This window comes from Gobio gobio (genome assembly GCF_949357685.1).
Source record: "Gobio gobio genome assembly, chromosome: 7".
In the NCBI taxonomy this organism is placed as follows: domain Eukaryota; kingdom Metazoa; phylum Chordata; class Actinopteri; order Cypriniformes; family Gobionidae; genus Gobio; species Gobio gobio.
The window spans coordinates 55,582,556-55,600,055 of NC_137103.1; the positions used below are offsets into that span (position 1 = coordinate 55,582,556).

The window sequence follows — 17,500 nt, forward strand, 5'->3', positions numbered from 1 at the left end:
AGAGTGATTAGTGAAGGGTCATGTGACTCTGAAGACTGGAGTAATGATGATTTGATCACAGGAATAAATGACACTATACTATACACTCACCTAAAGGATTATTAGGAACATCTGTTAAATTTCTCATGAATGCAATTATCTAATCAACCAATCACATGACAGTTGCTTCAATGCATTTAGGGGTGTGGTCCTGGTCAAGACAATCTCCTGAACTCCACACTGAATGTCAGAATGGGAAAGAAAGAGGATTTAAGCAATTTTGAGCGTGGCATGGTTGTTGGTGCCAGACGGGCCGGTCTGAGTATTTCACAATCTGCTCAGTTTCTGGGATTTTCACGCACAACCATTTCTAGAGAAGTGTGAAAAGGGAAAATCCTCCAGTATGCGGCAGTCCTGTGGGAGAAAATGCCTTGTTGATGCTAGAGGTCAGAGGAGAATGGGCCGACTGATTCAAGCTGATAGAAGAGCAACTTTGACTGAAATAACCACTCGTTACAACCGAGGTCTGCAGCAAAGCATTTGTGAAGCCACAACACACACAACCTTGAGGCGGATGGGCTACAACAGCAGAAGACCCCACCGGGTCCCACTCATCTCCACTACAAATAGGAAAAAGAGGCGACAATTTGCACAAGCTCACCAAAATTGGACAGTTGAAGACTGGAAAAATGTTGCCTGGTCTGATGAGTCTGGATTTCTGTTGAGACATTCAGATGGTAGAGTCAGAATTTGGCGTAAACACAATGAGAACATGGATCCATCATGCCTTGTTCCCACTGTGCAGGCTGGTGGTGGTGGTGTAATGGTGTGGGGGATGTTTTCTTGGCACACTTTAGGCCCCTTAGTGCCAATTGGGCATGGTTTAAATGCCACGGCCTACCTGAGCATTGTTTCTGACCATGTCCATCCCTTTATGAGCACCATGTCCCCATCCTCTGATGGCTACTTCCAGCAGGATAATGCACCGGCACAAAGCTCCAATCATTTCAAATAGGTTTCTTGAACATGACAATGAGTTCACTGGACTAAAATGGCCCCACAGTCACCAGATCTCAACCCAATAGAGCATCTTTGGGATGTGGTGGAACGGGAGCTTCGTGCCCTGGATGTGCATCCCACAAATCTCCATCAACTGCAAGATGCTCTCCTATCAATATGGCCAACATTTCTAAAGAATGCTTTCAGCACCTTGTTGAATCAATGCCACGTAGAATTAAGGCAGTTCTGAAGGCGAAACACAGTATTAGTATGTGTTCCTAATAATCCTTTAGGTGAGTGTATATTCACATAAAGAACAGATGATCTACACTGGAATAATATTTCATAATTTTTACTTTATTTTTGATCAAATAAACGCAGCCTTGGTGAGTAGAGGAGCCTCTGTTGAGCTTTGAGCTCATGCATTACTGATATAAACCTGATGTGTGTTTTCACAGAGGAAGTACGAGTCCTTCTCGACACACAGAGGCAGAGAAACTGCTGTGCCCAAAGCCGGCAAGCCAGAAAATCCTCCATCAAATAAAGCAGCAAGCAAGGTGAAGACACCCCATCAACACTCTCCCCGTCGTGGGCTTGATTTAATGAGTGTGTGACGCTTAATATTGATGAAGCGATTTACACACGCAATCAACAGCAACCTGTGATTGTACCATCCAATCAGAATAGTCACTGGCATGCTGGGAAACTGTAATGACGGAGGCTAGTTTCAGAGCTTAAAACATCCTCATTATAAACAAAGCTGGTTTGGATATTGAGGATTTGTCACATTTGAATATGCCCGCCTCCAGAGCAAGAAATTGACCAATAGTTATACAGTATCTCACCATAGGCCCCACCCACTGGCATTCAGTCACTTAAAGTGTCATAACACACACAGTTTGTGGCAGTCTGGTGTTGATCTTGAGGATCTGTAGAGTCGTGTTGATCCTTCATATCTCACAAGAGTCTTAAGTTTATCAGATTTATAAAAGACACAAACACTGTAGAGATTCTTTCTGAACACAGCCGAGCTCGTGGAGGAGAGCAGTGGGCGGAGCTAAAGACACACACACACACACACACATTTGATCAGTTTCACTCACGCCTGCGGTTTCCACTCATGACCGGGAACAAACACACACACTTGCAGAACTCCGGAAACACAAACTGCATCCACTGTTCCCTTAACACTGAAGCTGAACAAGGTGATCTTTTCCACACACACACACACACACACACACACACACACACACACACACACACACACACACACACACACACACACACACACACTTCTTTAGTGACATTGTTGATCTTGTGTCTAAAAACACAACGCCAGCGCCGCCGACGGCTCCTGTAACCCGAACGAAGCTCAATGATGGACGCGCTCGTGTGTGTGTGTGTGTGTGTGTGTGTGTGCTCATCCAGGAGAAATGTTGTCCATGTTCCTCATGAATCAGCTCTAGCAGTGTCAGTGAGGCAGAATGCAGGACACAGCCTCAGAGCCGCCCCTTTAACGGCTGATATTTGCCTACACTGGATGTGATCCATAAGTTTGTAGTATTTTTGTGAGCTTGTTGTGTGTTTGTCTGACGTCAGGCCGCCGTCCTCGGCCCCTCAGTGAAGCTGCTGGCGGTTCTGCTGGATTGGGTCGTGGAGGGTCAGCTCTCAGAGGTCAGAGACGGGTCGACCCTCACCTTACGCCCTTCACCACATGAGAGATGCGCCAAGGTTTGTCAGACGTGACTTACACTTCATTAACACTAGAACCGCCACGGGGTATAATTTACCCATGGCTGTTTTTCAAATGTACATAACGGATTTCCAATCAAATATCCAAGTCTCCCAGTCACTGACTTTTACTAAAGCTGTGTTATTTACAATCCCCTGTTGTTAAAAATTGTTTAGATAAAACCAGATTTTAAAACGGGGCATTTATACCTATAAGCGCCAGCGGGTCAAATTTACCCCTAACCTGTATAATTCCTCTATTTTCCAGGGTTTCCACTGGGTCTTAAAAAGTCTAGAATTTCAAAATAAAAATGTTAGGCCTTAAAAAGTCTTAAATTCGTGGAATTATTCTGTTCTAGGTCTTAAATGATTTTAAACAGGGGCCAGTTGCATAAACTAAGCCATTATGTTAAGACAGTGTCTTAAGATCTAGTATGAGCCACTAGCAGTTAGGCAAGTGGCATTCAATCTTACTTTTCGTATCAAATTAGGCCAGTCTATGTTTTTATGTAACTGATATAAAAAAATTATGAACAGTCTTAAATAAAAAAATGTATGTCTAACTTGTAAGACTAGTCTTAACGGTTTATGCAACCGGCCCCAGGTCTTAATTTGTCCATGTAACGCTACCTCTAATGCTCATTGAAATGCTCTGGAATGTTTTGTTTTTTAATTTCGTGGTGTTGTAGTTCTTTCTTTCGCTAGTCCAAATATAATTCGCTGTATTACGACTACAAATGAGACCGATATATAACTTATATTGCAGCTAATCAGCTTTCGTGTTATTGGCGTGAGTCTCTTTCGGACTGTACCACAGACACATAAAATGGATTTTATTCTTCAGCTAATAATCCTCGAGTTTTACTAAATACAATGAAAAATCAACAATGCATTTTGAGGTCCTGCATAATTTGTCATTTCTCTGCAAAATAATGGCAAGAAACCAAAATAAACAAGATTTATGCATTTGGTTTGTTCTATTGTCATGTGTGACTATTGTGCATCTAATATAATACATAATATAGTAAATGTGGTATCCTAATTATGCACATTTCTGGAAATTACCACCACAAATTCAGTCATTTTGATCTCAAAAATCACCAAAAAATGCGAAATCCTGGTGGGATTGAGCTATGGGGAAGTGCAAGTTAATCGATTTGTTCAATTTGAATAACTATATCATAAATTGGCTCATTAGAAATGATTTTTTTAATGAAAAAATCACTTGAATGATGATCTTAAATAAATATAAATAGTTTTTGGACATTGCTCTATGTGTTAGGGATAGAATACCGCCATCTGTAGGTTTGTGGAAAAACTTTAGGAATTATAGTTAAAGAGAAAGAATGCAATGACCACATTATCCACTAGAGGTCCACTAGAGAAGTTAAGCTGCCGTTCATCTTTCTTTTATTTGCCCTTTTCCCTCTCTTTCTCATGATTGTTCCATGTTGCATTTGTGCTCTAGTATTTGTCCTTCATTTATGTATGGAATTTTTTCAGATTTATGCCAGTTTTGTTGATTTTATTTGCCAGTTTCTATAAAAATGCTCTGTTGCAGTCACACGTGTGTGTGTGTGTGTGTGTGTGTGTGTGTGTGTGTGTGTGTGTGTGTGTGTGTGCGTGTGTGTATGAGACAGAAAGTTCGTTCCACTTTGTGTTTATGCTCTAGGACCAGATCTTGATATAAATGTGGACATTTTCAGATTTATACTGGATTTAGTTTTTTTTTTTTTTACAAACAAAGTGAAAAAAAAGCATTTTTTACATTTTCCCATTCATTGCTAAAATATAAAAAAATACTCCAGACACCTGTGTTTGTGTGTGTGTGTGTGTGTGTGTGTGTGTGTGTGTGTGTGAGTGAACATGCTTGTTCCATATTGCATTTGTGCTCTAGTATTTGTCCTTCATTTATGTATGAAAATCTTTCAGATTTATGCCAGTTTTGTTGATTTTATTTGCCATTCTCCTTAAAAATACTCTCTGTTGCAGTCACACACATGTGTGTGTTTGTGTGTGTGTGTGTGTGTGTGTGTGTGTGCGTGTGTGTATGAGACAGAAAGTTCGTTCCACTTTGTGTTTATGCTCTAGGACCAGATCTTGATATAAATGTGGACATTTTCAGATTTATACTGGATTTAGTTGATTTTTTTTTACAAACAAAGTGAAAAAAAAGCATTTTTTACATTTTCCCATTCATTGCTAAAATATAAAAAAATACTCCAGACACCTGTGTTTGTGTGTGTGTGTGTGTGTGTGTGAGTGAACATGCTTGTTCCATATTGCATGTGTGCTCTAGTATTTGTCCTTCATTTATGTATGAAAATCTTTCAGATTTATGCCAGTTTTGTTGATTTTATTTGCCAGTTTCTATAAAAATACTCTCTGTTGCAGTCACACACGTGTGTGTTTGTGTGTGTGTGTATGAGATAGAAAGTTTGTTCTACTTTGTGTTTATGCTCTAGGACCAGACCTTGATATAAATGTGGAAATTTTCAGATTTATACTGGATTTAGTTAAATTTTTTTGACAAAAAAGTAATTAAAAAAAAAAAAAAGTACACTTTCCCATTCATTTTCAATGTGGGGTCAATCTGACCCCGAGGGACTTAAACGGTAAAAAATTTTTTACACACCTTTAGAACAACCAAATCAAGCCCAGATTGTTTGTGCATGTTTAGATAGATTATTTAGGAAAAGTCACAGAGTCTCATGGCCCTGAGATGAAGGGAACACTTTTAAAAAATGGAGGAAAAGTCCAGTGGGGTCAGCCGGACCCTAAGGGGCGATTAAGGGTTAAAATAAACCGATCATAACTGTGGATGTGGTGACTGTGCAGTAAAGCAGCTCTCCAGGCCTGTAAATGCAGGCGTTCTGTTATGATCATTCTGCTGGTGTGTTGTCAGGCGCTGCCCTTGCTGGTGGAGCATCTTCATCAGGCCTCAGCGATGGATCCGCCTCTCCTGCTGTCTCTGCTGCGCTGCATCTACTGCTGTCTGATCTATCTGGAGCGCAGCTCACAGGTACCAAACACACCCCTGTCTCAGAGCACACACAGCTAACACAGCATCAACAACTGACAAGATGAATGGAATCAGCAGGGATTGGAGAAACAAAGCTTCTGTCAACTGAACCAATTGACCTATCGGTAAGCCCCTCCCCTCGAACGCAGATGAGCCAATAGCAGTTGAGTATCAGTTGGACTCGGACATCTTTAGGTTTCGGCGCCATAGAGAAACATTGGAAAATCTGAAGCTCTCATCAATTTGATGGTGTTTATGCTACAAAAGTGCTCAAATGTCGTGCCTGAGGTACTGTAACACTGACTCCAGCGATCCTGAGAGGATTTTCTGTTTGTCAAACTCTCGTTAAGTTACGATTAAAGTCCCTGCTAACATACACACCGAAATAACGAACTGTTCTCACGTCATGTAACACTGTAGGTCAAAAACACATTTCAGTGCCTCTCCATATTAAACTGGTTATATGTAAATAATTTAATTTTAGATATGTTTAAGGTCTACATTATCTGTCCTATAAGGAGGACTCTTATTTTGATGGGAATTATAGTGAAAGCGAGAGCTCGCACGCACAGTTTATCTGAGTTGTTTTGCAGATACAAAGTTTACGTTACCAGTTATTAACTGCACCCTCGAAAAGGCATAAGCTCTGTGTATATGTTTGTTTACTGTTAGTTGTTTTTGTGTAATTTGCTGTGTATGTTAATGGTAATGCAACGGAGAGAGATAGTTTGTGAATGAGACGTTAATGCGCACTTCTTATGCTTTGTTTGTTCAGCTCTTACGATGATTTTTTGGAGTAAAAAATGACAAAATAAACTTGATAAACCATCAGTAAAGTTTGGCCATCATTTGGACGGGATATACGCTACATTCTGTGTCCAAAAAACATCTTGGGATAAGGTTTTCACACTGACAACTGTCATTGTAAGATATAGACATTGTAAGTTTGTTTGTCCGAGTTAGCAACAGTAACTAAGGGGGGCGGGGCTTACCGATAGGTCAATTGCATTGCAAAATGATGGATGGATATTTAGTTGAAAAATGTATTTATTTATTATCCCCAACTGAGCACGCCAAGCCAGAGGCAACAGTGGCAAGGAAACCAAAACCCCATCAGGAGACCTAATGGAGAAAAATAAACCTTGGGAGAAACCAGGCTCAGTCGGGGGGGCAGTTCTCCTCTGGCCAATTAACAAACAGCGTATGATTATTATTCTGGCAGCATTACAGGTCAGGGGTCATAATAGATTGTAATATTTGAAGGATCAGAGTCAACATGCCGGAGACGGGTTTATTGAGGATGCCGTGTCAATGAGGCAATTTCAATTTGGCCTTTTCTAATTATTGGGGGGGGGGGGGGGGGGGCTTGTCTATGCTGGTTACGGCCCTGACTCCTGCTGGTCAAACAGTGTAAATGCAGTGAAAACTCAGCCATTAAAGGTCCCATGGCATGGATTTTTTTATTTTATTTTATAATGTATTCTGAGGTGTACTTATATTGTTAGTATGATTTTTACATCATAAAATGTCATAATTTAGAAATAAAAGGCATTTTTTCTATACTGATGTTTGCCCTGTGGCTGAATGCCCTGTTTCAAGAGGCGTGTCTGCTGTGAGACTTCAGTAAAAACGCCCACTGTTGTGATTGGCTGACATCTTTGCATTTGAAATGAGCGGAGGGGGCGTGGTTTAACGAGGTCTACGACGCACAAGCTGCTGCCAGAGAGACGGATGGACCTGAGTTCACTTCACATCTGTTCTCTCAGCACATCTCAGTTCAGTGAACTGTTGGAGTTACAAGAATATACTCAGAGTTGGAAGAAGTACACAAATGTCACTAGTTCACCCAAAAATGAAAATTCTGTCATTAATTCCTCACCCTCATGTCGTTGGACACCCGTCAGACCTCCGTTCATCTTCAGACACAAATGAAGATATTTTAGTGTAAAGCTGATGCTGAGAAAGGCTTCAGATAGGCCTCCATTGGCATTCAGTACATTTACACTCACAAGACCCATAAAAGGCACTAAAAACATCGTTACAAAGTCCATCTCACCACAGTGACTCTACAATAATTTTACGATGTGACGACAATAGTTTTTGTGTGCAAAAAAAATCAAAATAACACCTTTATCCAGCTTGTTCTTGTCTTCCGTGTGTCTCCACGACGCATGCGTGAGAATATGACGCAGATCCGGCGTTCGGACACATGACCCAGAAGAGATTTGTTTACAAGCAGAGGAAGACGCGCGTGTCTAAGCTGTTGAATTCTTCATTGATCGTGCTTTAGGTCTCGGTGTAGTTCTCAAAATGGGGTTAAAGTGTGCATTTCATGGATTCCCGAACGCCGGCGCTACGTCATATTCTCACGCATGCGTCGTGGAGGCACACACGGAAGACCAGAAGAGGAAAATTTCATGCCATGGGACCTTTAAATAAACCACCAGTAGGTGGCAGAATGTAAACGTTGTTGTTGCGGGAATTCTAAATCTTACCCGGATACAGCAATGCTATTTTCTGATTGGCTGTTCGGTAGCTATATTTTTGATTTGATTGGCTGGTGCGTGGCAGGGCCTTCTGAACTCTATGTGGAACTCACTTGATTCCTCTCAATAGCGGCGCAACTTTCCATTATCCTGGAAATTTCTCTGCGTGAGCAGGGCCGGCTCTAGCTCTGTGGTTGCCCTAGGCGAGATTAAGTTTTGCGCCCCCCCCTTAATTGTTAAGCCCACCGGCAACTATAGTTGCCAGTGTATAGTTGTCATTTTGTCATTTTCCTTCTGTAAGTATTTTTCTAGATATTATCCATGTTTTATATCTTAATGACACACAAGCAGACAACCAAATAAAGGATTTCAAGAAAAGAAAAAAAGTATTAACTTCCAGGGAGCACAACGAAGGCAAACCCTCCCAAAGAAAGGATATTTTCATGTTACTAATAAGTATTTTTTGTTGACATGTATATATCAACATAATCATGAAGGTCTCTAGAATCATCCAAACAAAACAAATCTTACAACAGATCTATAGTTTTTAGTATACTTAGTCAAACATAATACATTTGATTATGAATAAAGATTGATCTGTTGAAAGCAGTTATTTTGAGTTAGATGCTAAATGTTCTCCTCTTATACATATTTGACATTGAAGGGGTGGATACAACACATTTGCCCACCGGCAACTATAGTTGCCACAGATTCAAATACGATTTTCAAGAAAAAATACAAAAACCTGGGGAAAATAAATGCAGAACATGCTTTTCAGAAAATATTGGGCACAAATGGGTTAAGTATTTATAAAAACTATATAAACAAAAATGCTCCAAGACTTAAAAAGCTAATTATGACTTAAATACACTCTAATAAATTGCACATACAAAAATGCTACAAAGAACGTTGGAGGATATTTAACAAATTATGACTCAAACTATGGATGAACAAACAAAAATGCTTTTATAGTCACTCCAACACTTAATCAAGAAAATTAAGACTTAAAGGATCAACTGCAATAAATTGGTCATACACAAATGCTAGAAAGAATGTTCAAGGATATTTACCAAATATTAACTCCATAAACTGTGCAAAAACTCTCTTAAGCACCTGTAAAGACACTTAAGCAAATTATGACCCATAAACTGGATTAACTATACCCTCTACAAACAAAAGTGCTATTATTGATACACTGTACTTACCACTACAAAATTAAAATATATAAGTTCTTGTAGCTCTATCCCTATCTTAAATAATAAAAGATGAACAGTTGTTTCTGGCATTTCTATTCACCTTCAAAATTGATGCAGCATTAAAATTTGGCTCGTCTGGATTTCCTTATTGTCAGTGAAATGCGTAGTAATATGTAGATAACTAGCTAGCTAGTGATAGCTTAGTGACAGCAATAAAACGTCCAATGCCGTCCAATATTAGTTGATAATATCGATAATACGAAGTACATTTATTTCGTTTGACAGCTTTATGGCTGAGATGAGAAGACTTACCTCTATACTGGGCTTTCTTTTGATCATCTGCCTTTCTCTTTTTCCGTCCCTGTGCACTCGAGGGTTTAGACGCTTCATTTTTGAAGAACGCGCCAGTGCTGAACACTTGCCTGACCTAACGCCTGAACGCCTGTGCTCGACAATACTCACCATCAACTCAATCTAATAATCAGGTTAAGTAATTAAACATGCGGCTGAGGGGGCGCCCAAGGATGATCATGTTTAATAAACAATGTTTTATTTCGCCTTGTTTTAATTCTATGCTTAATGGGAAGTAAGTTTAAGGGCGCCACTAGAGGGCGCCTGCGCGCGCCCCCAACACATTTGTCGCCTATAGCAAACGCCGGCCCTGTGCGTGAAAAATACAACGTGTGGCGTGTGAGTGTGTGAACGGGTTGAAATGTGAGACTTGAGAGCCCTGTGCCCGGTTTCCCGATTACCAGTCCAGCCCTGATTAGTGCTGTTTATTTAAATAAGTGTGAACGCTGCCATCCCATACAAGCGTTAAAAAGATGGGTCTCAGTCCGTGTGTTTTGATGCCACATCTCTCTCTCTCTCTCTATCTCTCTCTCTATCTCTCTCTATCTCTCTCTATCTCTCTCTATCTCTCTCTATCTCTCTCTATCTCTCTCTCTATCTCTCTCTCTCTCTCTCCCTCTCTTCCAGCACTCTGTCCTGACCTCCACGCTGAGGAGGCTGGGTGAGGAGGTGTCTCGAGGGTCATGTGACCCGGCTCGCCCGCGGGCCGGTCCGCTGTTTAAGAGCTCCTGTCTCCACACACGCTTCCTGTGCAGCCTCATCATCCTCAAAACCATCAGTCAAGGTCAGACAAGCCTGAGAAATGTGTGTTGTTTTGTCCTGGAATGAGTTGAAAACACTTTACTTCGAGGTAATAGAGTTAACATGAACCAACTAAAGCGGTTATTAAAGGGTTAGTTCACCCAAAAATGTAAATTCTGTCATTAGTTACTCACCCTCATGTGGTTGGACACCCGTCAGACCTCCGTTCATCTTCAGACACAAATGAAGATATTTTAGTGTAAATCTGATGCTCTGAAAGGCCTCCATTGGCTCAATGCACTTTACACTCTCAAGACCCTTAAAAGACACTAAAGACGTCGTTACAAAGTCCATCTCACTACAGTGGTTCTACAATAACTTTATGAAGTGACGAGAATAGTTTTTGTGCGCAAAAAACCCCTAAATAACGACTTATATAGTGATGACGATTTCAAAACACGGCCTCATGAAGCTTCGAAGCGTTATGAATCAGTGAGTCGATTCAGCAGTTTGGCGGTTTGACACACGATCCGAATCATGAATCGACTCACTGATTCATAACGCTTCGAAGCTTCATGAGGCCGTGTTTTGAAATCATCATCACTATATAAGTCGTTATTTAGGGTTTTTTTTGCGCACAAAAACTATTCTCGTCACTTCATAAAGTTATTGTAGAACCACTGTAGTGAGATGGACTTTGTAACGACGTCTTTAGTGTCTTTTAAGGGTCTTGAGAGTGTAAAGTGCATTGAGCCAATGGAGGCCTTTCAGAGCATCAGATTTACACTAAAATATCTTCATTTGTGTCTGAAGATGAACGGAGGTCTGACGGGTGTCGAACGACATGAGGGTAAGTCATTAATGACAGAATTTTTCATTTTTGGGTGAACTAACCCTTTAATGCATTATTCAAATCAAAAGTCTCTTTTTGTGCTCATATACCAGTGATTAAATAATTTAACGTTGTTTATTACAATGTTATGATAAGTCGACAATCTCTACTGTATATGCATTAATATCATTATATGCAAATGAGCAACACCGATCAAGCATAACATTATGATTACCTTCCTAATATTGTGTTGGTCCCCTTTTTGCTGACCCGTCGAAGCATTAGACCCCTGAAGGTGTGCTGGGGTATCTGGCACCAAGATGTTAGCAGCAGATCCTTTAAGTGCTGTAAGTTGCGAGGTGAGGCCTCTTGTTTGTTCGGCACATCCCACAGATGCTCGATTGGATTGAGATCTGGGGAATTTGTAGGCCAAATTCTTTGTTGTGCTCCTCAAACCATCCCTGAAGCATTTGTGCTTTGTGGCGGCGCATTATCTGCTGAAAGAGCCACAGCCACCAGGGAAAACCGTCTCCATGAAAGGCTGGACATGGGCTCAACAATGCTTAGGTAGGTGGGACGTGTCAAAGGAACATCCACATGATGGAGGACCCAAGGTTTCCCAGCAGAACATTGCCCAAAGCATCACTGCCTCTGTATGTGCAGCAGGTGGCAGTGTTTTACAGTTCATCTCGTACTTTATTTGCTTAAAAAGCCACACAAAGTCAATTTCCCATTAATAAATAGTTTGTTTCTGCCAGTGAAAGTTATGGAAAACCTGGAGATACGTCATGGAAATGAACATCAAGGAGAAGCAGAATGAGATGAACTCTTGTTTTGTTTGAGTTCATGCTTAAAACAAGATCAAGTGTTTGTCAGAGGGATGTGAAAACGTTCCCGGTTGAATTCAGTTGTTTTCTGACTTTTGTTTTAAGCCTAAACTCACTGGATTTTGATCAGAAAACAAGACTTGCATCATCTTAAGTCATCTCCAGTTAATGTAGGTTTGGACATTGTATTTTAAAACAGAAGGGCTGCAAATTCAACTATTCATCAGCGGAGTTCAGATCAATAATTGTGAAGTTGATTATGAAGCGGTTTAATTCAGCTGCAGTCATCATTATAGTAGTGAGGTTAAGCCCAAAAAATAGGCCTTTGACTTCAGGTCATGATGCCCTTTGGTATAGAAGTACCTTAGGGCCATAGAAATACATTTATCCTAAGACACAAGTGAGATCACATTTTGTAAGTTCAGAAAAAGACCCAAATATATCCTATTCATACGCCTATTCATTATTTTTCTCACATGTAAGAAATGTAACCTTTAGATATCACCATGAAAATGACTGAGTTGAGTTCAATGTCCACTCAACGGTCACTAAGCTGTCCCTCAGGTAAGAAAAATGTCCTTTTGTTTTTCCTACGTGGATTATTCATTAATAAACATTAATAAAACATATCTGGTGATCAACTACAATTTATTGGGAACATCTGGATGTGTGTTGAGCTGTTGTACGACTATTTTTGGTGAAACGATGTCAAGTTTAGGATTAGCGAATAGTTTCATTAGATAGCTAACACGGCTAGCTTGTTAGCTGTCTTAAGATATGGATACATGGGTTGTTGTAGGCTATGTAATTCAAGTCATTAATCTCAAGTAAGGGATAATGTATAGCGAATAACAACCCCTTCAGACGGATTCAAGACTGACTGAATCTCTGAATGTTTTAAAAACGCTCTACCCAATGTTTAGATCTGTTGTGGTATTTATGCAAATTAGCAATTAGATTATGCACCGTTTGTCCATGTTAACAAACGATTTAAAAAACCTTTTAAATCTTTAACCTTTTTTTTTTAAAAACTTTTTATAAAAAAGTGATCAACTCAGTAATTTTCATGGTGATATCTAAAGGTTAAATTTTTTACATGTGAGAAAAATAATGAATAGGCGTATGAATAGGATATATTTGGGTCTTTTTCTGAACTTACAAAATGTGATCTCACTTGGGTCTTAGGATAAATGTATTTCTATGGCCCTAAGGTACTTCCATACCAAAGGGCATCATGACTTGAAGTCAAAAGTCACTTAAAGGGTTAGTTCATCCAAAAATGAAAATTCTGTCATTAATTCCTCACCCTCATGTGGTTGGACACCCGTCAGACCTCCGTTCATCTTCAGACACAAATGAAGATATTTTAGTGTAAATCTGATGCTCTGAAAGGCCTCCATTGGCTCAACTTTACACTCTCAAGACCCTTAAAGGACACTAAAGACGTTGTTACAAAGTCCATCTCACTACAGTGGCTCTACAATAACTTTATGAATCGGCGAGAATAGTTTTTGTGCGCAAAAAAACCCTAAATAACGACTTATATAGTGATGACGATTTCAAAACACGCCATCATGAAGCTTCGAAGCGTTATGAATCAGTGAGTCGATTCATGATTCGGATCGCGTGTCAAACTGCTGAATCGACTCACTGATTCATAACGCTTCGAAGCTTCATGATGCCGTGTTTTGAAATCGTCATCACTATATAAGTCGTTATTTAGGGGTTTTTTGCACACAAAAACTATTCTCGTCTTCATAAAGTTATTGTAGAACCACTGTAGTGAGATGGACTTTGTAACTTTAGTCTTTAGTGTCTTTTAAGGGTCTTGAGAGTGTAAAGTTGAGCCAATGGAGGCCTTTCAGAGCATCAGATTTACACTAAAATATCTTCATTTGTGTCTGAAGATGAACGGAGGTCTGACGGGTGTCCAACGACATGAGGATGAGGAATTAATGACAGAATTTTCATTTTTGGGTGAACTAACCCTTTAATCTCCCTACTATTATCTCTCTCCTCCTGATCTGACGCAGTCTCTGATGCTGTTATGACGTCTCTTCTTCTTCTTCTTCTTCTCTCTGTCCTGTAGTGGATGTTCTGGCTCAGGCTGTAGATGTGGTGTCCTGTGCGGTGCGGACCGATGAAGGCCAGATGCTCTTCCTGGAGTACCAGGCTCTGCCGGCGGTTCTGGCTCTGCTGAGAGGAGGCAGTCCGGGTCTCCTGGCTCCATCCACTGACGTCCTGCTACAGATGAGCTCAGATTCACGTGAGAAACTCACAATGCTGACCGTCCTTTAGTCCAAAAACAGGGTTTTCAATCTCTCAAATATGATCCCGTCCTAAAATATAAAAGGCAACTATATATATTTGTTAAAGCTACACTGTGTGATATTTTCCTCCATCTAGTGGTGAACTTGTATATGACCATCCAGTGAATATTAGTTTCTGTTCCTCTCAATTCTGATTTCGTTTTAACTCCTACGGTGGCCGATTTAGTCCAAGATTAACATGGCTTCCAGTTCGCCCTCGTCCACATTCGACACGGTGCCATCGAGTGTTAAAACGCCAAAGGCGAAGCTTGAATTTACGGGTATGTCCCTCTTTGGCTAATGTACTTTCAAGATGGAGGAGCAACATGGCGACCCGCATTCAAACCCTCACCCGTATGTGTTTTCAATGGCATATTATAAACTTACGAGAATACTTTACTACTTGAAAGAAGCAAATATACATTAATGAGCAAATATATTTTTGAAAGAACTAAGTGTTTTTAGCTAAGAATAAACTAAAAAAGTTACACAGTGTAGCTTTAACACGTTACAATAAAGTCTCATTTGTTATCATTAGTTAATGTATTAACTCACTGATAATGAGCAATGCATTTGTTACAGTATTCATTAATCTTTAGTTCATGTTAGCTCACAGTGCATTAACTAATGCTAACAAACACAACTTCTGATTTTAATAATGTATTAGTAAATGTTGAGATTAACATTAGGATTAATAAATGCTGTAGGTGTTAACTTATGAAACTTTATTGTAAACCCAGTTTAATACTGTGAAAAAATAATATAAATATGTGTAAAATGTGTACATTGCATTTTTTATTCTCTATAATGCACTATTATTTTATTTATATTAATGTTTATTTTTATCAGTTAATTATTTAAATATTTATTATTTAATTTAATCCAAATGTATCAATTTGTTTTTAATCTAGTTATTTATTTTAATCAAATTGTATTTATGTATTTAAGTATTTTAATTCTTAATTTTTAAATGTTTGTTTATTTATTATTTATTGAAAACAAATTATTAATTTATTTAAACATTTTTTGTTTTATTTAATCCAGTTTTATTCGTTTTTTTAAGTGGATTTATTAATTTAATACTTATTTAAATCAAATAGTATTTACTTATTTCCATTTATTTTAATCAAATGCATTTATGCATTGTAAGTATTTTTATTTATTTAAATAAATGCCTATTTATTTATTATTTATTGAAAACAAATTGGTAATTTTAATCAATACATTAAATTAAATATTTTAACTTTTATTTAACACTATCTTATTTATTTTATTTAATCCAGTTTTCATTCATTTATTTTAAGCAGATTTATGCATTTAAGTGTTTTTATTTGTTTAATTAAATGCCTATTTATTTATTATTTATTGAAAACAAATTTTATTTATTTTATCAATTAATCATTTATTTTAATCAAATGTATTTATGTATCACTTAAATCATATTATATTAATTTATTTTAATCGAATGCATTTATATATTTATTTAAATAAATGTTGAATTATTTATTTATAACAAATTATGTTAATTTATCTGTTTCAATCTATTTATTTTAAATATATATAATATTTATTAATTAATAATTAAAATTATGATTTATAAATGATTTGATGTTTTATTTATTATTATAAAAATTATTTAAATAATTAAATGATAATCAAATGTTTTATTTAGTTGTTTTATTTATTTAAATCAGTTTGACTGTATGTTTTTAAGTGTAATCTCATCAGGGTCACTGGATGCTGTTTGCGGTTCAGTGATGGTTTTAATGTAATGCTGTACTGGTGCTGGAGCCGTATCGGGTCACTGATGTGTTCTCATGCTCCGCCCGCGGGACTGAGAGCGGTCGTTAAAGTGTGTGTGTTTATGAGACGCTTTACAGTGAGCCGGCCTGCCAATTAGGAGCTTTACAGGAGAATAACTCTGGGAGTGTGTGAAGGGCGGAGCGGAGGTCATGTCTGAAGGTCAGGCTGGAATGTGCTCCATGTGTCCTAAGACTTCAACACACGGCCTGAGACCTGTGAGACACGTGTGGTGTGTGTGGCTCTGCATTACAGGGTTTCATACATTGGTCAATTTTCAGCTCTTTGGCTTTTGTATGCAAATAGAGACAGAGTGTATTTAGGCCACGCCCACACCGGGGGGAAAACAATCCAACGCCCTCCATTGACTTTGCATTGCGTGAGGCGCCTCATTGTCATTTCGGACTTATAACAAAAAACAGAACAATGTCTAAAAGCTGATATGTGACAAAGTGTACAGCAAACACAGAAATAAGTTTTTATAAGCTGTCGACCCCAAAAAACGAGCGTTTAAGAAGATAAAAGTGGATACAGGCAATACGAAGTGAAGCTTCAGCTGAAGAATGGGGACATTTGTGGATCCTGACACTCAGTGTGTCTCAATATGCGTATGTGTGCTGTAAATATGTTGTCACTGTTAAGTCAAATATCCAAATGTCAGTTTTATATATTATATTTACTGTCTCTGATTATGTTCCCCTGTAGTGTGTGTAGTTCTCAGTGTAATATGACCCGTCGCGCTCTGCCTCAATGGCCTGAATCCACTTTTTTGTCCTTAAACGCTCGTTTTTTGGGTCAACAGCTTATAAAAACGTCTGTGTTTTTGGTTGTGGGTTTTGTTTAGCTTGTTTGCTGTACACTTTGTCACATATCAGCTTTTAGACAGTGTTCAGTTTTTTGTTATAAGTCCGAAATGACAATGAGGCAGCTTCACGCAATGCAAAGTCAATGGAGACGGTTTGATTGTTTTCCCCCCCGGTGGGCGTGGCCTTCAGATTATGACGCGTGTCGCTCTGTCTCTATTGGTTAGATAATGCATCATTTGCATATTTTTCATGGAGGGCCGTTTGTCCTCCTCTTCCACATCCTGTATTCTGAGCATCGCTTCTGCTTGAAGACTCGACAGTCCTCATGAGCTGAGCCTTCTGTCCTCCACTCCTCGAGATCAGGAGCAGTGTGTTAAAGTGTCATAACACACACAGTTTGTGTCAGTCTGGTGTTGATCTT

At 38.9% G+C, this 17,500-nt stretch overlaps 1 protein-coding gene across 1 annotated transcript in view; it reads left to right on the top strand.

The window, feature by feature from the left end:
- ccdc138 (coiled-coil domain containing 138) overlaps positions 1 to 17,500 on the top strand; it is a gene marked incomplete at its 3' end in the record, with an annotated part of 36,365 nt that overhangs the window by 14,712 nt on the left and 4,153 nt on the right. Inside the window, exons 10-14 of the mRNA XM_079820727.1 lie at positions 1,437 to 1,535; positions 2,578 to 2,709; positions 5,615 to 5,731; positions 10,392 to 10,548; positions 14,254 to 14,430. Coding sequence (XP_079676853.1) covers positions 1,437 to 1,535; positions 2,578 to 2,709; positions 5,615 to 5,731; positions 10,392 to 10,548; positions 14,254 to 14,430 — 682 coding nt within the window. The remainder of the gene's footprint in view (positions 1 to 1,436; positions 1,536 to 2,577; positions 2,710 to 5,614; positions 5,732 to 10,391; positions 10,549 to 14,253; positions 14,431 to 17,500) is intronic.